This window comes from Stenella coeruleoalba, assembly GCF_951394435.1.
Source record: "Stenella coeruleoalba genome assembly, chromosome: 4".
Lineage (NCBI taxonomy): Eukaryota > Metazoa > Chordata > Mammalia > Artiodactyla > Delphinidae > Stenella > Stenella coeruleoalba.
Genome location: NC_137149.1, coordinates 106,228,656 through 106,254,221, shown reverse-complemented (window position 1 = coordinate 106,254,221; position 25,566 = coordinate 106,228,656). Strand labels below are relative to the sequence as shown.

At 35.5% G+C, this 25,566-nt stretch overlaps 1 protein-coding gene across 2 annotated transcripts in view; it reads right to left on the bottom strand.

Annotated features, from left to right (window-relative positions):
- BMP2K (BMP2 inducible kinase) overlaps positions 1–25,566 on the bottom strand; it is a 123,032-nt gene that overhangs the window by 8,541 nt on the left and 88,925 nt on the right. The window contains exons 11-15 of one of the 2 annotated variants that reach the window (XM_079919775.1): positions 21,487–21,671; positions 19,985–20,083; positions 18,902–19,086; positions 16,305–16,462; positions 9,424–9,534 (exon numbers count right to left, since the gene is read on the bottom strand). In XM_079919775.1, the coding sequence (XP_079775901.1) occupies positions 9,424–9,534; positions 16,305–16,462; positions 18,902–19,086; positions 19,985–20,083; positions 21,487–21,671 (738 nt within the window). The remainder of the gene's footprint in view (positions 1–9,423; positions 9,535–16,304; positions 16,463–18,901; positions 19,087–19,984; positions 20,084–21,486; positions 21,672–25,566) is intronic. The other variant, XM_079919776.1, reaches the window with a different exon arrangement.

The following is a 25,566-nucleotide window of genomic DNA, read 5'->3' as shown; positions in this document are numbered from 1 at the left end:
GTATACAGACTGGTTTTATTTCTTTTATTGCCGCCCCTTCATAAAACTAAAACAAGCAATCAAAAATATTTATCCAAATTCCTTTTTTCTCCCATATTCTCAGAACCTACCCACCCTGACCCTGCTTAAATGTTTCTCTACTTCTCCATCCTTCCACTCCTTCATAACCTAACATAGAATCAAGAGCAGCAATGGGCCTCTCTGCCAGCATACTAAGAGCAGCTCAAATATGAAGCACCATGAAGCACAGTCTGAAGTACAAGTGGTTATCTCTCTGTAGCACCTCCTGCTGGGGAAAAGTTACGCTCCAAAGCTGCAGGTTACAACCATCCTAGATAAAGTCTCACTTTCTGCGACAACAGCCATCCACTTAATTTTCCTCTCTTCACTATGAAGCTGTAAAAAACTGAGAAAGAAATGGAAATTAAAGGGGGGGAGGGATAAATGAGAGATCGGGGTCAACATATACTACTATATATAAAACAGATAACTAATAAGGACCTACTGTATAGCACAAGGAACCCTACTCAATACTCCATAATGACCTATATGGGAAGAGCATCTAATAAAGAGTGGATATATGTATATGTACAGCTATTCACTTTGCTGTACAGCAGAAACTAACACAACATTGTAAATCAACTATACTCCAATAAAAATTTTTTTTAATTATTTCAATATATTCTAAGACTTTTAGTCCTGTTCCAAAGGCACAAGACTGTCAAAATAAGTATTACAAGTTAGAAAGTTGGTTACCAACTGTACAATGTACAGTGGTTTAAAATGTGACTTCATAGCTGAGTGCCATCAACTTTTAAAACCTATTTCTTTGGCTAAACATATTTCTGTCATTAAAAAAAATTCAGATATTCCTACTGTTTGCTCTTGGTGCTAGACTGCTTCTTCCAAACCGTTAGAGCAAATATTACACATTTGGTTTACCACGAAATTTAAATCAGGATTATTTCACTGCTTAAGTTAATTTCCCAAAAGTATAGCCTAAATATGTTGCCTTATAATTCAATATATCCCAAATCCTAATAATCCCTATATCTACTGAGATTTGTGTTATTAACATAAAAATGGCTGGTTTTCAGGTAGGCAGAAGGGGAGCTGTAATATTTACAGTAAGCACCAGGAACATGTATTTAAAGCATAAACAAATGTCTAGAATGTGCCCAGGATCATACCTCAGTTGCATTTTTCTCCATTAAATGATATTGGTAAAACCCTGTAAAATTTCATATATTGACCAATCTTTATTTTTGGCTCTAAGTAGGGCATTCTTCTTTCCTTAAACTAAATACAGTAGAATGATACTTTGATGGCTTCTTGTCAGGATATTTTTATTTCTGTTTTGTGCCTTGGAACTACAAACTGTAAAAATTTCAGCTTTTTGAGTAATCCTCATCTTTTGAGGTTGGGTTTGATTGCAGGAAATAGCCAAAATCGAATCAGAGCCAAACCCTGAGAATAAGGTGAGTGACTAAGTTAGACAATGCAGATTTGGGTAAACTATTAAGAACAGCAATGATGTTATGAAGTCTTAAATTCTCGTGTGGCATACAAATTCCTCTCTCGAGAACTAGTACTTATTTACACACATAAATTCTGCATATTCTCACTGCTTTATGGCTTAATATACCTCAGATATAGAATTTCAAGATAGTAGTTCAAAGCTAACAAAGTAGTGCTTCAATTATTCAGTACCATCCATAAAATAACAAGCATTTACTAAATAAGTGAAATACCAAATTAACCACTTGGTAACTGTCTATATCAAAATATATAGTATACTTCCCTTACTTCATCAAAATGTCCTTTGATGACCTGTGTTCTCATTTGGAGTCAGGTATTACTTAGTGTCTCAGTTTCCTCGGCTGTAAAGTAGGGACACGGCAATTATATCTGCCTCAGAGAAATGCAGCGGGGATTAAAGTGAGAATTCAGGTAAAGTGCTTGTAACAGTGCTGGCACATTGTAGGTACTCAGTCAAGGGCTATATTATTGCTATTGCCAATGTATTATACCATCATTTCATGATTATTTGTGGAGTACCTACTATACATTTCTAATGGTACTGAGAAATGAACCAGAGAAGATAGTAACTAATATTGTCCTGAGTGAAATGCAGTGCCAAGGGGTTTTCATACATTCTCTCTTAACTCCCCACCATTTAGGCTCCCATACAACATTAGGGTGAAAATGTCCTATAAGGTTTGCTACGATCTTTCCCCTTCAGTCTTATTAAACCACATCTTCAAAAATGTTCCCCTTGCTTTCCATGGCAGAGCACTATCATGATGACTTCCTACCACTTCAAAATACGCAGTGTTACCAACCAATGCTCATCCCCTGGCTTTCTGGTTTCTCTTCTCATTTCTTTCTTTCAGTGACTTTAATCCTGTTTCATAGTTTCAACTATATCTTGAAAGCAAACAACAAGAAGAGATTTTTAAAGACCTAGTCCAATCTCTTTATATACATAAATAATTTGAAACTAGGGAAAAGCTGAATGACTTGTCCAAGTTTAAGGCCATAGTGACTTCTTTGCTGATGACACTAGTTTTAAAACTCTCATCTGTAAATTCTACAATTAAACTACCAGTAGAATATCATCACCAGCAAACATTCAGTATAGCTTAGCACCAACCCCCTGCAAAATACCACAGACTTGTCGTGTGTTCCTTTTGTATCCTGCCTGAAAATTTACAAAAGCTATGCCTGAAAATTTTTAAAAACTAAAACAAAAAAACGAAAAACTAATAGAATGAGCACAGTATTGTTTCTATTTCAGTAAACAGTGTTTTGTTGAACGGTACGATAAATACTTTAACCCTGTAGGGTTAAGTTCTGGAAATACTATAAGGCTTTATCAACAAATGAAAGCATACACAACTTTACAAAATCCGCAGAAGATCAACATCCAAAAAAGCCTCAGTTTCCTCATCTGTAAAATAAGGACAATCATGGAACTTACCTGATAGAGCTGAACATTAATAAAATTCATCTTATCTAGTGAAAGCTCATTAACTATTAGGGTGTGTGTGAGAGAGAGAAAGTTTATATTAGATTTTACCGAAGTATACTTTGATAATGAATTCATTCATCAAGGTACTGTACGGGGCATACAAAGATACGACAATTCCTGACTTCAAGAAACTTATCATTCACTTTAACAGTTGTGAAACCCATGTACTAATCCTGATTCTAGTGATCTGGAAAATGACTGACAGAGGTACAACCAACTGGGAGGTTCTGAAGAACAAGCTTATCTAACCAAATGAATTTAAGAACATGAATCCACCAAATGAAGAACCTAAGAACATGAATTCATCTATTCCAAGCTCGGGTTTTCATAAAAAGCTATTTCTAGATGCTAAAAGTTCAAAGACATCATAGTTTTACACAGTCCAAAAGATGACTCCAAACTCAAAAGCTAAAATTTATCATCAATTTTCAGAGACTTTCATATACTTAGTATTCTTTTAAACAAATACTTTGTGAAAAGAATGAGATCCTGGGTAACGCCACACTATTTTAAATAAATACTGCAAATGTGTTCTTAAACCACATAAATGAACCTTTATAAACTATACCAAAAAACACAAAATATTTAGAATACATCCGAAACAATGTGGGGAGAGGGGCATATCTGCATCATACTATTCATATTACCATTCTTCTAATCAGGTTTCCATCTTTTAGAGGACAGTTCTTTTAGTTATAAAACAGGTGGTACACTTTTAATCACATAAGAAGCTTCTAGTTTCAAGAAAATTTTGTTTTGATGTTCTTTTCCTTGCTATCGGATTATAGAGGATGAATAGCTTGAAACTGCTATTGTAATTACATGCCTTCTGTTGTCTCATCGTTTGGGGTATAAGGGAGGGGATGTAAGACTTTAAAGCTCACTTTGAATTGGAAGCATACTGCCTGCCATCATTTCTCAGCAATTTACCATGCCAGACCCAAGGATTACTGGATTAGAAGGTTTTATCAAAATCTGTACGATTTCTCTCAAGACAGGCCAAGCGACAAGGCAGTATTTGCCACTCTGATTAAAAATGTCATAAAACTGACATTTCTATCACGTCACTCATATTATTGTAGGTTTTCATTCAAAACAAGTCCCTTGATACTTGAAGAATCAAGGTGACGGAGGAGTTGGACGTGAAGCTCACGTTGTCCCACAGATACATCAAAAACACATGTACAAGTGGAACAATTCACACAGAACGTCCACTGAACACTGGTAAAGCAAGTCATTTAACACTTTTGTTTTGCAACTGTTTATAGAACGGAGTTTAGCATCAGACAGAGCTGGATTCCTGCTTATAAACTATCTTACCTTAAGCCAGTCACTGATCCTGCTCTGAGACTGTTTCCACTGTACGTGTACAGTAGGATTCAATAAGGTAACCATTCAGTTCAATAAGGTAACTATTCAATTCAGTAAGGTAACCATTATTACTGACATTCTGGAAGAGGAAAATTCTTGATCTTCAAGAATTACTAGAATCTAAAGTTATAAACAGTACACTCATCATGGCTTATAAAATGACCCAGCAATTGGACTGACAATCTGTAATAATTTATGTTCCAACAAGTATTCGTTATATATGATGTGACCTTCCCAACCCTAAATTCAATTTAACTCCCTGTGAGATAATGAGACCCATGAGGTAGGTCTGGGGTTGGGGAGAGTAAGGGAAGTTCACCAAACCTAATTAAAGATGAAATGCAATACAAGGAATCTAAAACTTCAGTGATGAAATTCTTCAAATACTATATGTTTCAGAATTTGAGAGTGTTTATTAAAATTAGGTTGTCCACGCTGTAATTCAACTAACTGCAACACGATGCCTCGGGGAGAAGGAAGGCTGGGTGCGTTTCAGGACTGGGAACGAGCACCATGCTTTTAACAGGATGTTTGTGTGTACACTGTACTGAACAGTGGGAGTTAATGCTTTAATAAAAATAGAAACGGCACTGCTAAAACAGTTCTTGGTGGGGAACAGCTTCACAGACAGGTTCTACACTTCATTAAAAGATGTAATTCGGTAGTTAGCTTATTATTACTGGAACTCTGTACTACTACAAGCTAGATGGCAGCTTCAAAACTTATTTAACACTAAGATTTTGGAATTTAGTGGTAAGTAGTAAAACTACTATTTAATAACACTACCTACGAGAGCCACAATAGCGACCAACACTGAGGATGTTCGTGTGTTGTATAACATGCTCTCATTTAATCCTTTCAACAATCTCATCAACTAGCTAATATTATCCCCAATTTAAGATACAGAAACCCTCTAAGAAATTAGGCAACACCCGGTATCACATGGTTAATCTGGGACAGAACTAAGATTCATACCCAGGGCTTTATCATTCTAAAGTCAATGTTCTTTATGACACACCACACTACTAATATCAGTTTAGTAACCTGACATAAAAGGTATATATAACTCCATTATAATTAAGATATCAGCTTATGGAATAAGATATTCCCTTTCTATACAGCACCAAACAGATTCTTGATATAATTATTTGATTTCTGGGTAAAAGAATAATTACAAAATTTAATCTTGCCCATAAAGAAATGTTTAAAGCTAAGAAGGAGGAAAGCTAGATTTGATTCATTTGAAGACATGGTCTACCAAAATGTTACCTTCAGCTAAGTTTCTTAAGAAGCCCAAAAGTGATAATCATAAGCCAAGGCAACCAACAGGCATCCATACAGACAAACTAGGGCTGCTGACTGTACCGGATCTGCCATACGTGCGCTAACAAGGAGAAGAAACAGGTATTTTCGCCTCTAAATAGTAGAGGCTATGGGACCTAGGGTTAGGGGCATAGAGTGCAGCCATTCCTCTAGTAAAAGCCCCCTATCCCTTTTTTTGAAGCTAGAATACAATGAAGCAGTACCTTGAAGATTCACAAGGAAAAATTATGTCCAACAAAGAATTATTTACCCAGCCAAATTATCAGTCAAGTGTCAGGTTAGGCAAAAAAGACAGCAAAGTTTAAAAGTTTTCCTCCCGTGCATATATATTTTCTCAAGAAATTTGTAGAGGAGTTGCTCTACTAACCAAGAAAGAGGAAGAGAAGAGATCCAAGAATTCCCAGGAGGATCGACGGGCAAAGGAAAATACTAGGATGATAAGTGCGTGGCAGGCACAGGAAGCAACCGACTCAGGCTGCGGAGCTCCGCCAGAGACATAATCAAGTAAAAATGAAAATGACAGCCACCTTAAATTGGGAGGAAATGTACGTTTCCAAATGGAGATGAATCAATGACAGGGTACAGAAAAAACCAGGGAACAAAACACAGTCATTTTTATAAACATCATTATAATTAACTCCAGGAAAAATAAAACCTTATAGAAGGAAATGTAAAAATGGTATACTGGACCTCAGTGACAAATACTTACATATGCGTAAAATGTACACATTGAACAACATGGACAACCAACAACAGTGTCAAAACTGTACTGGAAATTAGCGAAAGGACACATGCATGTGATTGGGGCTGGGTGCTAACAGTGTAATTAATCTAAATCATCATTTTCCAAAACACGAAGTCTATACACATCATCTAAAATTGAAACAAAAAGTAAGAAATAGAAGAATAAGCATGACATATTACAATGCCAGAAGTGAAAAATTATCTCCAGGGAGTCTGAACAGGGAAAGGGTATAGGGAGGGAGCAAGCAGAGAAGTGACTGTTTTTCATTATAAACCTTGTTAAATCCAACTTTTTAAAGTAGATACACATGTTATTTTAACTTAAAAATGTAGCTTAAAAATAATTTTATAAAATTATGATAAACTGAAGAAAAGCAAAGTAAAAACTAATTCATTATAATTTCAAAGTTAAGATTAAAAGTTTTAACAGCAATTTTTCTTTCCAAATAAAAAGAACACAATTCCTAATAAAACCAGTGTAAGGAACACTAGATTTAAGACAGTGTGTCTCTTAAATTCACTTTGCCACTACAATTCTTATAGCATTCTGCCTCATGACTGAATTCATTTTATTCTCAACTAGCACTCTCTATATGGTTTACCTAAAATTAAATTGTGCCAGAATTGTCAACTCTCAGATTCAAGTAAGATGGCTTATCACATATACATATCACCCTGTATTGCACACACACAATACTTAGAAGTAGTTTCTTGCCTTTCTTCTGTCCTAGTCCTATAGATCTCCAGATGCTCACAGTGCCACGTGGAATATATTTTCAATGGGTAGAATTCCTTTTTCTTTTTCCAATTTCTTCATACAGCTTATGAGGAAAGTTTTTGCTTCAGAGATTCAATTATTTTACTCTTAGAGGAAAATGAATGCCTTCAAATACTTTACTGTTACCTAAAAATTATTTATAACAAAGTATTTCTAATCTTGATGATGAATAGGTCAGTGGCAGTAAGTTATTTTCAGATTTTTAAATTTTGATTATGTATTTTGAATCTGGTAAAAATAAATTAACAAAGCTAATATAGCAAAGTGACTGCCTTCTCTCTGGAGGCACATTTCTCTTATGACCATTCCCTCCTTTATTCTAGTCTATGTACTCAATTTTTCATAACCAAACTATTCCAATGTTCTTATTAACACTAAATCTAAAAATATTTTTGGGAGCAGTAGCATTTATATCAAAGGGAATTTTTAATGGTCATTGTCCTAACACCAAGGAGTATGAATTTTTAGGAATAGTCATAATTTTTTCATACAGCCAATGAATATTAATAGGTACTTACTGGGTTGGCTACCGGGAAGGATTCAAAGACAGAAAATTCATGTTTTCAACCCTCAGCAAGCTTAAAATCTAATAGAGAAGTTAAATACCCAAAGGAAAAAAGAAAAACAAAATAGCAACAGCAGCAATCAAGCTCAAATCTGTGAGCATTATTTCTAACTACAGAAATCCTAGACCAACCCCAAAATAAGGGTGCCCAAGGAAAGGGCAAATCACTGAGGCTTACTCTAGTTCCTGATTCTCCTATTCATTTCCCCAGGGTTCTTTCAGAAGCTATTAAAGAACAGACAAGAAGTTGCATAGATATGTACAAACCTGAAGGGGATTATGTAATTCCTTCTAGAGTATGAAAAAGAGCTAGTACTGAAACTGCTTTCTGCCACAAACAGATCACTATCTGAAGTCAGTGAGTACCATGTTCTTGAGAATTTATAAAGACCATTTGAGCTATTATTTAAAAAAAAAACAAAAAAACAGTAACAGTTTTTGACCTAGGGTACTGGTGGTGTGAGGGAGTGCATCTATACATATTAAGTAAACTGACACACTAAATTGTCTTCCCCAGTTAATGATTTCATATCATTCATGAAAAAGATAATCTGAAGGAAGCTAACAGAAAATGACAAAAATATGGATTGCTTATTCAATAAACGGCAAAGAGCAAAAATATGGAACATCAAAGTATATAGAAACACTCTTAGTTACTGTACTGTTCTGGATAACCAAATCTGAATGTTGAAAGGCTATAACATTGCTTCAGTGTATTATCAGAAATCCTGAACACCTATTTCTTATTTTGGCTTTACATTCACAATGCTTTTCTTTTGTTATTGTTCTCTCTTGTATGAAGTTCTTTTAAATGATAGTGATGATGTCACATATTTTACTTGCCTGAGTGAGAAATAAATGAAACAGAACCAAAGAACATAGCTGATAATTACCTTGAATATATTAAACAAAACCTTTACCTTCTAGTAAAGCATAATTTCTTCCAATGCATTTCCCTTTTCTAAGATTAAACTCAGTTTTTCCACTCTAACTATACAAACTCAAAAATCCATTTATGCCAAAGTGGGATCCTATTCCATCCTAGTATCTTCGACAGCATTAGCTAGGTAATTACTTTGAAAATATTATCACAAATATTCTTAAATGGTGAATAATTAAATTCTGGATTGAAATCAAAGCAAGGAGTAAGAAGAAAATAGGTACTTTGTCACAAGTTGTAATAAAGTCACTAATACTTTTTAAACACAGCTACAAGAGAGCATGTATAAACTAGGAAAACAGGATTTTTAAGCAAAAGCTAAGAATAAAAATGTCTATAAATGTATTTTAAGTATATAAAAGTGAGAGATATTTTCATGCATGAAATTTTTCAATACTATCCAACAGTCGAGGTAGACAGAACCAGTTATGGTTCTACTACGCAAATCAGCATTTTTCTGTGTTTGCAAAAGGCACAAATTGAATAACCCAATGGAAAGAACATTAGGAAAACTAGGATGGCTAAAGGTTAAAATAATTTTCTGTTCTATTTGCTGTAACTAAAACCTGATTCCTACTTTGGCTTTATAATAAGGGTTTTTGCCCTTGTTACTCTTATTGTTCTTGTGTGTATTTTTTATTGATAGTCATGATGTTACATATGTAACTTGCCTGAGTGAGAAATGAAAGGAACAGAACCAAAAGGATCTTCTGGAGGATGGTTATGTGGAGCAGAAAGTGGCTCTACATTCTTATCTGAGGATGCTCTCTCCTCGAGCCTGTCTGCAAAAATAAGATGAAACAAAACAAAAAATAATATAAAAACAAAACGATCTTTAAATTTAAAAGTGGCATACAGTATAAATAAAAGTGAAAATTAAACAAAGCCTTCTTGAAAAATATGAGATTCAAAGTTCATCTGTTTAAGTATTAGTGGGTAGTCCTGAGTTTAATACATATTTGTTGCTACAAAGGCAAGTTTAACAATGTAATCACAGTGCTAGATTTCACTAAATACAATTAACCTAATAACTTAATTTGGTTTGTTTAAATACCAGTTGTCTTTAACTTGTGACATATTGGATCTGAAGTTAAACCCAGATTATTAAACAGAGACATATTTGGCAAACTTTCTCTGAAAGCACATATGGAAAAAATATTGCAAATGGTCATTCATTCATAAAATAGGTAAATCCTATTTCTCAATAGCAATAAAAAGTAATTCACTATATGTTACTTCATTTTATGTTATTGTTCATTTCTCATATTACTTGGTTAAACCATTCTCATACATACAAATGCAAAGATATAGATATTTCTCTACTAAATTAAAAGTCTTAACAACAGAATTCATTTTTTCATTCAACAAATAGTTGAGCATCTAGCATGTGCCAGGCACTGTTCTAGACAATAGGCATGCGATAGCAAACAAAACGAGGACTCCTGCCCTCATGGAGTTTATATGCTGGCATGGAAAAATGACTGATAAGCAACAAGCATGAGAAATAGAGACTGTTAAAGCTAGAGAGAAAAATGTAGAGCAGGGTAAAAGGAATTAAGGGTGCAGACACAGGTTGCAGTAATAAACAGAGTGAAATAGAGTGATTCTAACAGGTACCAGGTGAGAAAAGACTCCAAGGAGGCAGGAGTAGATACCTGGGGAAGAACACAACAGGCAGAGGAAGCGCTAGATCAAAGGCTTGAGGGTGGGAGCAGGTCTGGTATGTCTGAAGAAGATTTAATATATCCTAATTCCCTAGTAGTGATTATTTTTCCCTGCTCTTAAACTCTGCACATCGCAGGCACTTTATCAGTTGAGAACTTCTGGATTTTTATAAAATGCCTATCCTCTGATTCTTGGTAATCAAATATATGCTATTAGGGACCCATTTTGCCCTTACAGATATTTTAAACATTCCCAGGACTATACTTTTCATGTTTAAGGAATTCTACGGGTAAACTATGCTAGTTTCATTTGAGTCCTAAGGGATGGCAGGATGGGGAGGGAGAATCCAAATAGAATTAGAATTCTTTAAAAATGACTCGTAACTGCAGAGTGAAACAAAAAGCCCCAAGTTAAAGCAGCAATCTCCTAGGACAGTGCTTCTCAAATTTAATGTGCATTCTAATCACCTGGGAGTTGTTAAAATGCAGATTCTGACTGGATGGTTCTGCAATGGATCCTGAAATTCTGCAGTTCAACAGGCTTCCAGATGACATGATACTGCTGGTCCAGGGAGCACAAGCTTGAGAAGGCAAGGCCCTAGAGTCTACAATATCCTGAAAATACTCAATTATTGCTATGGACAACTGATTCTTTAAACACCTTTATGATACATTTATGAGCTTTTATGGCTAAAACTAATTCTGCAATATCCACACGAAATTTTAGGTTGTTTAAATTTTTACTTAAAATTTTGTTTGAAGCACTAGTTAATATTTTAAGGCAACACATCTGACAACTGATTTATGCACAAATAAAATTTCCAAAACTTAAGAGGTTATTTTCAAATCCAATACAGAAATGGATAACAATGAAAATTTATTTTAGATGTTCTTTTTCAAGGTGTTCACTGCATACTTAATTCAGGAAATCAGTAACAAATGCTGATTGTACTATGAAAAAAAGCTTTTTCATATTTTCTTGTCCAACATATTTTCTTGTAAAGAAGTTACTTTCATAGCAACTTTCTGAAAAAATAAGGCTGGAGAACACCTTATATAACCAAGGGTGTCTTTAATTTATTGTGGTGGGAAGCCACAATCAAACTTTAAGGAGAGGCCTAAGATTCACTGAATCACAGAGGATACCTGTGGGTTACCAATTTTATCAGGCCCTGATAAAATTATACATATATATATATATATATTTGCATGTAAGTATATAGTTTATAGGTACTTAGGTCAAAATCAGGACCAGATTTCCTTCCTAAACCATCTGCATCATAATTGCCAGGACTCCCGTATAAAATGTATTTATACTCCTGTATAAAACCTGGGTCCTATCACAGACCTAATGAATCAGATTATCTGAGTAGAAGCTTGGGAATCTACATATTAACATATTCTCCAGGTTTATAAACCACTACTGTTCCAATGGTTCCCAGCATATAAAAATGCAAAGTTACCACTAAAGTTCTTTGAATCCTCACGCAGTGATGTATTATCTCCATCTATCTATGGTAAATTCATGGTAAATGTACAAACAGCACCATGTAGTTATGACAAGAGTACAAATACTATCATGTAGGGGTAAACAAATATTTTTTATACATGGGGTCCCCATGAGTTAAAATATGAAGATACTGTTGCATACAAAGTTCATTTATCCAATTATTTCACAACAGGAAGCAGAATAAACTCACTATAAAATGAATCATGCTCTCATTGTTCCAAAAAACACAGGATCAATTCTTCCATGGAAGATTTTTTAAAAAACATTTAGATTTCTAAAGTTTACATGATAATCTGGGTCCCAGGGCACAAAATAAAAGATAAACATACATATTAATTTTTTTAATTATCAATTACCTATAAATAAAAACTAACAAAATGGTATGTAGAGTTTCAAATACATAGTCACCCCTAAAATGTATTTAAGCTCCATTTTCAAAGAACTGGTTTTCTTTTCGTTAGAGCAAAACTTGAGCTTGATTTGTCCAATATAAGAAACTTACCTCTTCCTGCCTTCCCAAAAGAATTGTGTGCTGAATAAAGACAGTATCTTTTCAAGAATTATAATGGATACAGATGGCAAAAATACAGGATTTTAAAATCCTAAAATCAAACTGTATTTCATACTATCATCAGAAAATTAATATACTCTAAAAAGTTAATTCAGCAGCTTATATGGATAATGGCTTGAATAGCCAAAAGGTTAAAGAATAAGGTTTAAAAGTACAGTCTTCATCTGATACTTTTGACACTGTTCTAATATACCTGAAAAGTTCTGTTATTCTGCCCTAAAGGAACAGTGATAGGTCTGAATCAGCTTAAAATGGTGAGAGTTACTGTTTTACAACAAACTAACTATATATACAGATGTTTATATCTATTTCATACTGTGGCTTCAGAAAAAAACACCCAACACATTCAGTAGAATATGCAAAGCAGCCACAGTCTTTAGTTTCTTCCTTTTAGTTATTTTGATGCAATTTTAAACAGAAATAAACAATAAATCCACTATCAACAAGAAAACAATATTCCATCAAGTATTACTTTTAATTAACATGTAGAGCTACACAACTATTCAAACAAATGCAACTTAAAAATTTTCCCAATGCAAAAACCTGTATTCTAATTCGTGTTTAATGTATTAAATATTATGACAATTAGATTTCTGAAGTTTACGTACTAATCTGGATGCTTTGATACAAAAGACCATGAAAAATACAAGCTTAAACTGTAAAAAATACTGAGACTAGCTTTATTAATAACACTTAATTTCGATTTAATGTTTTAGTCTTAAATAGGAACAGGTAAAAAATTCCAAACCATAAATATTGTTACACTGAAAGCAAAAGCAAGAAGAATTTGATTTATATTTTATATGTTAAATCCCTTTGCCAGCTGGATTCAACTGTTCTCTTAAAGATCACTAAAAAACCGTTTTTTTTATCACCAGTTACTGGTATCTTGGAATTTTAGTATTTCAAAATATAATTTTTAAATTACCTTCTGGAAAATACACACAAGTAAAATATTTCCTAGACAGCACATCTTTTTGCTTTTTTTTTTTAATAAATAACCACATACCATTTAAAAACTAAAACCTCAAACGGCAATGTTTTATTCTGAACAATCATTACATGGGCAATGCCTATATTTTTAAGGACCATACATAAAAGTATTCAGCTTCTCTCTGGAAAGCTTTCATAAGCCAAATATAAAAAATCTCAGAAAGGACTTTGAAAAATTGTTGATAAATATCTGTGCTGAGAAAAAAGATAAATTTGATATTCCAAACACACTGATAATTTATTCATTTTGGAAAAAGTTGATAGGGACAGAGGAACCAACCAGTAATGACCAACAATCAATTTTCATTACACCGTTAGTCTACTGAAACTCTTAAGGTTCTAGAAGAGGTCTTTTGCCCATCGGTGTAATTTAAACCCTTATCAAGTAGATCAAATATTAGATACCTTATTGGTTGTGAGTGAAACGGGTGCTAAGATGACTCAATATTACAATAAAGTCAAATCTGGGAGGAAATCTTTCTAAACTATATTCTATACTTTATTGATTTCTTTATAAACTTTATTAAAGACATTTCAGCTTTTTTGAACCCCATTACTATAACTATCAATTATTAAGGGAAAACCAGACATTTTTCCATCTCTTTCCATGCTGTCATACATCACTTCTGCTGTTGATGTGTTTGCCCACAAAGCCCCTTCTATTTGGTTTTTTTAATTGCCAGCTGAGAAACCTGACAGTTTAGATATAATTTTTAAATGCTGGTTATAGAGCAATAACCGGAGTCAGAGCCCAAAGACTTATACAGAAGGTGAGAAAAGCAGAGGTGACATTTATGGAGTGCCCAGACTCTTTAAAGACATTATTTAATCTTCTTGACAACCCTATGAAGTAAGCATCATTATACCCAGTTTATAAATAAGTAAGTGAAACAGCAGTTAGGTGACTTTACAGAGGTAAACCTAGTTAAATGACTTGGCCAGGTATCAGAATTCACGTTTATCTGGTGCTATGTGCCAATTTCAGTACACTGTCCTTGTGACAGTGATTTCAATAGCTCGGGGACCATCTAGGCAGTTTCCCGAATGGCTGAGTTGCTCCATGTCTGACCTCCAGATAAAGTTCCTCCTGCACTGACATCTGGAACTTAGTATCTTTCCATATCTAATGCTGCAATGAAGTCTGAACTCTCTTGGCATACACATGTGTATACAAACACATACACAAATTACACATGTAATCAGACCTTAAAGTTTGAAAGCAAATAGCTGGTTAAGAGTTTTACATGCTAAATCCAATTTTTATGAAGTTAGGTATACATGAATATTTGTATGCCATTCTTGCCTATGCAAAGTAACTAACACTTGGGTGTCACTACAAATTCTAGGGAGCTTAGAATAACATTTTTATAAGGCACAAAAAAATGTGAATACTTTACCCATTCCATAAATTGATTTATTTTTTAAAAACAGTGGGGAGGGGAATGTTCACCCAAAGAGTAGAAAACACTGATTTAGCAAACCTTAGTTACTATCCTGGTCAGAATACATTAAAATGAATATCTTAATTTTCCCTTTTGCTTTAAAAATAATTCTGTAAATTACAATGATTGGTTACCCCCTGTATCTCCCTATCACCTCCCTAAAGGAAAGAGATATTTTACTTCCTTTTTTAAATATCTTGCTTTGGGGACCACTCAACATAAATTGTAGGAAAAATGCCAAACAAAAATGTTGTAGTTTAAAACAAATTTTTTTAATTAAAAAAAAAAAGTAAGATTGGTTTTACCAAAGTCAACAAACCTTTATTAAAGGCTCAGAACTCATTTTTATATCTGCATTTAATCAATTTAATTTTTCATAATCATATAACCAATATGTAAAATACCAATTTAAATTCCAAACAACTATTCTTACATGAATTCAGGGCATTTACAAACTTTATATAAAATATATACCAATTTGGAACAAAGTACTTCATCTAATTAATGTTCTCATAAGGCCAGTTACCTAAAATAAAATAGAAACTAGGAACTATACCTAGGGACCATCAAGACCCTCTTTTCACATGCAAAATGGGGAAACACACTGGACACACACATGCACACACACACGCCCAAGACTCAGAAACCTGACAATTATCTATAGACTCTCCAGGAGTGAGCTTTTTGCTACTGTTTTGCAACCTCCCCAAAATACTCCATACATACCTTTTCCAAAAAATAACTTCTAAAATATGTATAGCGAGACTTGACATATATATTAGGTAGTTTAAGATAAGGCAATGACTGCAAGTAAAAACATTGAGATATCTGATTTAAAATGGAAAAGAATTTATTTCACTTTTGCCATACCAGGACAACAAGGCAGCCCGTTTATGTCACCACTCATTAAAGGGACATTACAAAACATTAACATAATGTAGTAGCCATGTTTTCTTTCAGGCACTTTCAAAGGGCATCTCAGACCCACAATATCTTCTACTGAGTGTGCAAGAAAACAGAGCTGCAAAATGATTAGTAAGGCAAGATACTAATCTCTCCCTTTTTATTTGAGCATTAATTTTCCATTTTTTGGAGATTTCTGAATTAACATTCAAAGATATGCAGTATTTAAGTGCTCGGAATTAGCATATTATCAGCAATCTTGGGTTTAACAGCTACTATCAAGCAATTGATTTCTAAAGCACACAATATAGTTTGATAGTATATGTAAAAGAAGATGGCCTGAATTTTGCCCTCAAATGCACAAAAAGAATTTTCTCTTTACCATCCCAAAACAGTCTTTGGCCTTGCTGAATAATTATAGAGCTGTTATTTTACTGTGAAGCAAAATAAGCCTTCAAGTGTCCCTTACTTGATCTTAGAAGGTCAAATTCTCTGTCCAACAGTTCCTCTTCTGTTAACTTGGAGAAATTATCCTCTCCAAAAGGATTCCACCCTGACATATCAGGTGGGTTACTGATGTTCTTCTGATTTGTAATATTTGCAACTGCCTCTTTATCAGCAACTGACCTAGAGTAAAAATTAAGAGAGGAAAAAAATACATTATAATTGAAAATTTTAAAGTTTCCTAGTTCATACTTTATAAACACTTGGAAAAGCAGATGATTTTATTATGATGGAGGTGGCAGTAAGGGCATGGATTGGAAAGGAGACCACATGGGATTTGAATCACCTCCATAAAGGTCACTAGCTGTGTACCCTTGGGCAAGTTCCTTAACTTCTCTAGGTCTCAACTTCCTTATCTGTGAAACAAGAGTAGCAGTATCCACCTCATAGGGTTACTGGGAAGATTAAATGATTTAATACATGTAAAGCAGAGAGAACATAAATAAATAAATAAGCACTCATTAAATATTAACTATTATTTATCATAGTGAATAAACCTTAAAGTGAAAATCAGTTCCCATATCAAACAGTATCACTCTAAAATCACTACTGAATAAGGTGATTTTATGTCCTGGTTATGCTGAGAGACATCACAATAATTTTCCTTTTGACAAAGACATTCTCTACATAGCTACCAACAAAAGGTGAGCTGCTAGAATTGCTTTATGAATTGCCTAAAACTAGAGGAGGGTTATTTTCTATATAATAAATTATTCATGGTGTTTAAAATATCTATAGTCTTCCCTGGTGGCGCAGTGGTTGAGAGTCCGCCTGCGGATGCAGGGGACACGGGTTCGTGCCCCGGTCCGGGAAGATCCCACATGCCGCAGAGCGGCTGGGCCCGTGAGCCATGGCCGCTGAGCCTGCGCGTCCGGAGCCTGTGCTCCGCAACGGGAGAGGCCACAACAGTGAGAGGCCCGCATACCGCAAAAACAAACAAACAAACAACAACAAAAAAATCTATAGTCTGGAGCCTAGGACTACTGGTTCTATGAAATTTATCCAATAGGCCTCTTGGCTTTTAATAGAAGATGAGAGTTTAAAGCCTTCTTAACCTAAGAATACCTGGGTACCTCTCCCTCAACCCAGCCTGGAAATACAGCATAGGCACGAGGCAGTATAACAAAGTTGTCAAGTTCATTTAACAATTCAGATCCAGACCTTCTAACACCGGTAATGGAGGGAGAATCTCTATGTGCTTCTAAAGAAGTATCTCAATTTTGCAAGCCTTGACTCATCCCCTTAAATTCACCTTCCCCTTGGGAGCTCACTTCCATTGCCACCACACAGATCTTGAAAGGGAAGAAAGGGCAAAAGTTGCCCATTTAATCCCCTAGCCCAAGCCCCTTCAGTATAGTTGAGCCAAGAATGGAACGTTTGAACACTCACTGAAAGCTAGAATTGGCCAACTAGTAGATAGTCTTTCTAGTAAATATAACTTAGGTATCTTAATAATAAATGTAATTCAGTTTAGAACCCACTCTAGGAATGCATCAACTGCCTCCGTATGAAGGAATCCCATCTCTAATTCCAAAACTACCTTCAAGGACTTTCCAAGTTCTAGAAACACAGATAAGAGAGGTTAAAACTCAAAGAGAAATGGGCATGGCCCTCCTGCCTGTCAATGATCCTTTTACAACTTTAGAATTCCCGATCTGAATCATCTTCCTCCTGTTCCTGGAATGAATTTATGGATGCTTCTTCGTAGACTGTAACTCAAGGGAGGGTGTCACCTTAACCTACACTTCAAACACGTGTTAAAATACGTCTGCAAGTTCTTTGACACTCCTCCCTTCAAAGGGTGGAACCAAATTCCCCTGCCCTTGAATGTGGGCTAGATCTAGTGACTCAGATAACAAATGAAATATGGTGGAAGTGCCAACGTGTGACTTCTGAGACTAGATCATAAAAGGCATCAAAGGTTCCTCCTTGCCCTCTCTTTTGGACCACGTGTTCTGAAAGAAACCAGAATAAACAATTCCTTGTTCAAAACAGTCTTTGATTTTGCCAAAGAGAATACTCAAGCAGCCTTTTAGAGAGATCCATGTGACAAAACACTGAGGCCTCCTGCCCAAAGCCATGTGAGTGACCTTACAAACAGATCCACCAGTACCAGGCAAGCCTTCAGTGGACTGCAGCCCCAGCCAACATCTTAACTGTAACCTCATGAGAGACCCTTCCCTGGTCATAACCATAAAGGTAAGCTACTCCTAAATTCCTGATCCAAAGAAAGTGTGTGAGATAATAAATGTTTATCATCGTTTTAAACTACTAAGTTTGTCAAACAAAGAATGTCTTAACATATAAGCTAATAATTTTCTTAGCCTTAAATGCTGCTGGATGTTGCTAAGCCTTATTTGCAAATAGCCGTTAGCAGAATTAACTGATGGAAATGGAAAGAAGGATGGAGATGCAAAGGGGTCAGGAGAGAGGACTAGTAAGAGAACAAAGGGAACTCTAAGATGGGCTCTAAATTAATTCAGGAGCCACTTAGTGACTCTACTCCATGATAACACCCACTGCCACAATAATTTCCTTTGTATTCAATGGAAAAATACTTGCCTATTGGCACTATAAGAGGAGTCCATTATGGTTCCAACCTGAGCTGGAAGTGATGAAGTGTAGGACACTAAGGCTGGTGAGAACTCTTGAGGGGAAGTGAGATATTCTGGTGATGCCTGTTGTTGAGACTGCTGATGTTGAGCTAGCATTTGCTGCTGCAAGAAAGCCTGCTGATACTGCTGCATCTGAAACAAAAAATGCCGTTATACAAAACAATGCTCAAGGTCACTAAAGCACTGTTAGCATTGCCCCTATTTACTATGCTCTTTCCTTTTCACACTGGCAACAAAATCAGAAACATGAAAAACAATTTTTATCTGAAGGAGCGGCTCGCTACTAGAAAACTACAAGGTGAAATAAATCTAAAGGACTCCCCTGGTGGTCCAGTGGTTAAGACTTTGCCTTCCAGGGCAGGGAGAGCGGGTTCGATCCCTGGGGGAACTAAGATCCCACATGCCTGGCGGCCAAAAAACCAAAACAGAAATAAATCTATTTAAGAAGTTGTTTAACTGGACTTACTGTGGTGATCATTTTGTAATATATCCAAATATCGAAATATTACGTTATCTCAGGTAGACAGTTTCAGGTAAACGAATATAATCTTATGTCAATTATACCTCAATTAAAAAAAAAAAGGAACTGGAAAGTTAGCGTCACCTGGCAGGATTCAAAAATTCTCCTTTAAATAGTTTAATAAAAAATGATATGGTAGTTTAAAGTCACTTGGTATAGCAGTTGCTGTAAAAACAGGTCAAACTATTCTCTGAAGCAAATGCAACTTTCCTTTGGGTTTCTTTTCTTTTCTTTTCTTCAACAGACATTTGCCAAATGAGAGAGACATATGACAAGAGATCCTGGGTAACCAATCATCTCCTTATACTATCAGATAAGATGTGCCAGATCCACGTTCAGCCCAATGTAAAGCTGCTTGAGAATACATATCTGGCTTTGATAAAATACATGTTAATAAACTAAGGAGTTGATTCTGAATTATTAAATTCTGAATAATACAATTCGTACTGTGAATTCCAACACTGGAATGTATACTCAGAGAGAAATCTCTAGAAATTACATAACGCTTACCATTGTAGGATACTGTGATGCAGAAGGTTGCGGCTGATATACTGAATGCATTAAAAACTGTTGTTGAAGTATCTGTTGCTGTTGCACTGCATGTTGATACTACAATTGGAAAAACAAACTCATCAGTATTACTCATGCCTTTTTTGTGCGAGAACCTTTTTTTTTAGGTATTGATCTTACCATAACAATGACTTGGGTACTCAATGGTCCAAACACTAATGTAAGATACCTATAGTCAGTAAGTGACTATAACTTAAATCAGCTTATTGGAATTGGTTTCAAAATTATCAATGAAACATAACAGATTCAACTAAAACCATCTCCAGCACAGTTTAAGGATGTCTGGAAGAAACCTAAACCTAAACAGGTTTACCAGCTAATGAAGACCCCTGAAGTGACTTGTGTCCAGGAACCGTTACAGTAAATTCCCAAGATCCTCTGTCTCCCCTTCAATGATATCTTCTGGCCATCCAATGGCACCCCTATTTAACTATCCTCCACTCTGGGTCTATCAGTCAAGACCAGAGGACGGGGTACACCCATGAGAAGTAGGATACATATAAACTGGCTCAAAAATAGTTCAGAAAATGATGGAAGGATGATGATGACAGTCATTAAATTTAAAATAGTTTAGTGCTAACTAGAGATGCGCAGGTTCTGATGAGGCAAAGGACAGACTAGAACTTCAGGTCATATTTTTCTATGTCCCTTCCAACTGTAAATGCCAACCCTACACACACACACACACACACACACCCAACAAAGGCAAAAAAAGAAAAAATAACAAAAACCCAAGACAATATTACTTCTGAAAGTCTTAATATCACCTTTCCAACAATAACATTATTAGGCTATATATATGAACTCAAAATGTAACCTGAAAAAGATAATATTCATCATAAATTGCAGTACTTATTTGCAATGCCACATGACTGGGTGAACATTGTTTGCTTCAAAAAGCCATGATACAACCTATTACAACAGGAGTATTCTTGAGTATCTCACAGAATGCAAATAAAATATATATTCTTTTTTTTAAATTTTTTATTTATTTATTTTTGGCTGCGTTGGGTCTTCACTGCTGTGAGAAGGCTTTCTCTAGCTGCGTCGAGTGGGGGCTGCTCTTCGTTGTGGTGCTCAGGCTTCTCACTGCAGTGGCTTCTCTTGTTGTGGAGCGTAAGCTCTAGGCATGCAGGCTTCAGTAGCTGTGGCATGTGGGCTCAGTAGTTGTGGCACACGGGCTTAGCTGCTCCCTGGCATGTGGGATCTTCCCGGACCAGGACTCGAACCCGTGTCCCCTGCATTGGCAGGCTGACTTTTAACCACTGCACCACTACAGAAGTCCAAACTACATATTCTTTTAATAATCAGGAAACTGAGCAAAATGTTTACTCCAATCTACAGTTCAAAGTACCCATGATACAAAAGGGAATTCACTGCTATTCAAGAGCGGCATGAATTCCACAACAGTACTTCTGTATCTCAAGTAACGAAAGAATCACCTGCTGCATATAAGCATCCTGAAGTAGCTGCTGCTGCTGCTGAGGATGACGATGCTGCAGATGAAGCTGCTGCAATCTCCAGTCTCCCTGCTGTAACTGCTGAAGTACTCGATGCTGCTGTGGAGGCTGCTGAGTGGGCCCCTGACCCAGTAAAATCTCAGGGCCATTTCCAGGTCTCAGCGCTCCTATAAGAGGTTTCCGAAAACTTACATTAACATACTCATGACTTCAATAAAATGGCTGCATTTCAAAACACGCATTCCAATAATCATTAACCAAGGCATTCATATCCTCATCTTATAGAAACTTCCATGTGCGTATAGTCTAAAGGGATTATTTACTATAATAAAAGTACCCATGAAAGTTAATTTTGTCAGTTACCACTCGTGAACAAGTCAACATCTCAGAAACACTTAATCTTTCACACTTCATCTCTCCATGAACACACCAACCATGCCAATTTGAAATGCTCCACATTTCTCAACTGTATCATGCACCATCACGAGTCTGCATCTTTGCTGACATGATTCTCTGTCTAAAATGCCACTTTCCACCCACTGCAACTCTTCTTACCTTTAAAGTTTATCTCAAATCTCTCTTCCTTCTTCCTTCCTTTAGTGCTTCCACTCAGTTTATAAAGTTTCTTTTTGCCTTGCACATATTAATTGTTTACATGGTTATTTCCTAACTGAAGGATGGGGTGAAGACTTATTTATTATTTCTTTTAGTGCCCCAAAGAACTTTTTACATAACAGATGTTCAATAAATGCTGCTGTAGTGAATCTACTAATACTGTCTCCTAAACAGGCATTTTTTTATAAGCTTTATAAATTTTACCATAGGAAAATCCTATGAATAAACTTTTGAAATAACCGAAAAAGGATGAGACAGACAACTTCAAAAAGAGGAAATTCAATATACTATAATTTCTATATTCTCTTCCAACAAGTTACCATAAATTCAAATATGACTCTTTAACCCTAAGGGGAGAAAAGGACGGAGAGTGCAAGAAGAGAGAGAGAAGGATTCTTTTTCATCAATGTTAATGTCTTCAAACCTCCACAGGCCTTAAGAATATACAGTGCAGAAAAGACAGTCTCTTCAATAAGTGGTGCTGGGAAAACTGGACAGCTACATGTAAAAGAATGAAATTAGAACACTCCCTAACACCATACACAAAAATAAACTCAAAATGGATTCAAGACCTAAATGTAAGGCCAGAAACTATCAAACTCTTAGAGGAAAACATAGGCAGAACACTCTATGACATAAATCACAGCACAATCCTTTTTGACCCACCTCCTAGAGAAATGGAAATAAAAACAAAAATAAACAAATGGACCTAATGAAACTTAAAAACTTTTGCACAGCAAAGGAAACCATAAACAAGAAGAAAAGACAACCCTCAGAATGGGAGAAAATATTTGCAAATGAAGCAACTGACAAAGGATTAATCTCCAAAATTTACAAGCAGCTCATGCAGCTCAATATCAAAAAAACGAAAAATCCAATCCAAAAACAGGCAGAAGACCTAAATAGACATTTCTCCAAAGAAGATATACAGATTGCCAATAAACACATGAAAGAATGCTCAACATCATTAATCATTAGAGAAATGCAAATCAAAACTACAATATGAGATATCACCTCACACCAGTCAGAATGGCCATCATCAGATCTACAAACAATAAATGCTGGAGAGTGTGTGGAGAAAAGGGAACCTTCATACACTGTTGGTGGGAATGTAAATTGATACAGCCACTATGGAGAACAGTATGGAGGTTCCTTAAAAAACTACAAATAGAACTACCATATGACCCAGCAATCCCACTACTGGGCATATACCCTGAAAAAACTATAATTCAAAAAGAGTCATGTACCACAATGTTCACTGCAGCTCTATTTACAATAGCCAGGACATGGAAGCAACCTAAGTGTCCATCGACAGATGAATGGAGAAAGAAGATGTGGCACATATATACAATGGAATATTACTCAGCCATAAAAAGACACGAAGTTGAGTTATTTGTAGTGAGGTGGATGGACCTAGAGTCTGTCGTACAGAGTGAAGTAAGTCAGAAAGAGAAAAAAAAATACCGTATGCTAACACATACATATGGAATCTAAAAAAAAAAAAAAAATGGTCATGAAGAACCTAGGGGCAAGATGGGAATAAAGACGCAGACCTACTAGAGAATGGACTTGAGGATACGGGGAGGGGGAAGGGTAAGCTGGGACAAAGTGAGAGAGTGGTAGTGTATATATGGACATATATACACTACCAAATGTGAAATAGATGGCTAGTGGGAAGCAGCTGCATAGCACAGGGAGATCAGCTCGGTGCTTTGTGACCACCTAGAGGGGTGGGATAGGGAGGGTGGGAGGGAGGGAGATGCAAGAGGGAGGAGATATGGGGATATATGTATATGTATAACTGATTCACTTTGTTATAAAGCAGAAACTAACATACCATTGTAAAGCAATTATACTCCAATAAAAATGTTAAAAAAAAAAAAAACACTCCACAGGCCTTAAATTCAACACCTCTACGAAAATCGTTTTATAACTATTTCTAATTCTTCCAATTACAAAAAAATGGCATGTTCATTTTAATTATTCTTGAAAATGTTTATAAAAGTACAGGAAGAAAATTAAAACCATAATTCCGCCACACAGACATAACCACGATTAGCCTTTTAAGTGTATTTATTTCCAGTTGGAAGAGTATTAAAAAGTTCAGCTCCTGAGCTATACATTCATCTTTTAAGGCCCTGATGTCTAACTGGAGAACACTTTCAGCTGCAGGTGAAGCGCAATCACAAGCCAATGAGCATCATGCAATAACTCATGGAACTCACCTCTCACCTCACAAACTGTGACTTCTCTTTAGTGTTATCAAGCTGAATAGAGCTCCTTGTTTCTCAAGCCAAGCCCACAGAGCACCGGAGAACTCCCAAAAAACAACACTACAATCCTACATGAAAACCATGCTTCCGAGTACATCATTAAATCCTCATACTATTATTCCCCATTTTGCAAATGATGAAATGAAGGCTCAGAGAAGTTCAGTAAGTTCATGAGTTAAAGACAAATGATAAACTGGAAGAAAATATTTACAATATATTTGGCAAAGAATATTCAGAATACATAAAGATAAAATCTTCAGAGCAATAAAAAGTAAATAAAAAACAAACAATCTCATGGAAAATTGCAAAAGACAATTCACAGAAGAAAACAAATGGTCAGTAAACGTGAAACAGTACCGTTAATCAGGAATATTAAAATAAAATCAAAAATGTTTCACCTGTCAATAGGGAAACATTTTTAAAAAACCAATACTATCAAGTGTTGGTAAAGACAAGGTGAAAGGACACTCACACCTCGTTGGTGCTGTAGCATAAATTTCTGAAGTCTTCTTTGGATGGTAATTTGGCAGTATCTGAATAATTTTAAATGAGTGTACTTTAATAGCTTCCTCAGAAGAATGCTGACATGGAAATCAAGTGTTCATTATATAGATGTTTACCACAACGCTATTAATAATAGCAAACATTGGAAATAACCAAAAAAGTTTTATAAACTATCGTACATTCATATGATGGAATATCACATACCTATTAAAAACTACATGGTAGATCTATATGCACTGATATGCAAAGCTCTCCAAAGTATATTAGGTTTAAAAAAAATCAAGTTGTAGAGAACTATGTATAGTACGAATCCATTTGTGTTTAACCCAACGTGAATTATTTATATCTGTGTATATGCATGCAAGAACATAAAAAAGGACTAGGAGGGTGTATACCTAACTGCTGCTAGTTTACTCTGGAAAGAAAAAGAATGGGGACTTCTACATTGTTCTGAATGCTATTGTATTGTATGAATATATCTTAAAATTTTATTCATGTGTTACTTTTTTTTTTAACATCTTTATTGGAGTATAATTGCTTTACAATGGTATGTTAGTTCCTGCTTTATAACAAAGTGAATCAGCGCTACATATACATGTATCCCCATATCTCCTTCCTCTTGCGTCTCCCTCCCTCCCACCCTCCCTATCCCACCCCTCTAGGTGGTCAC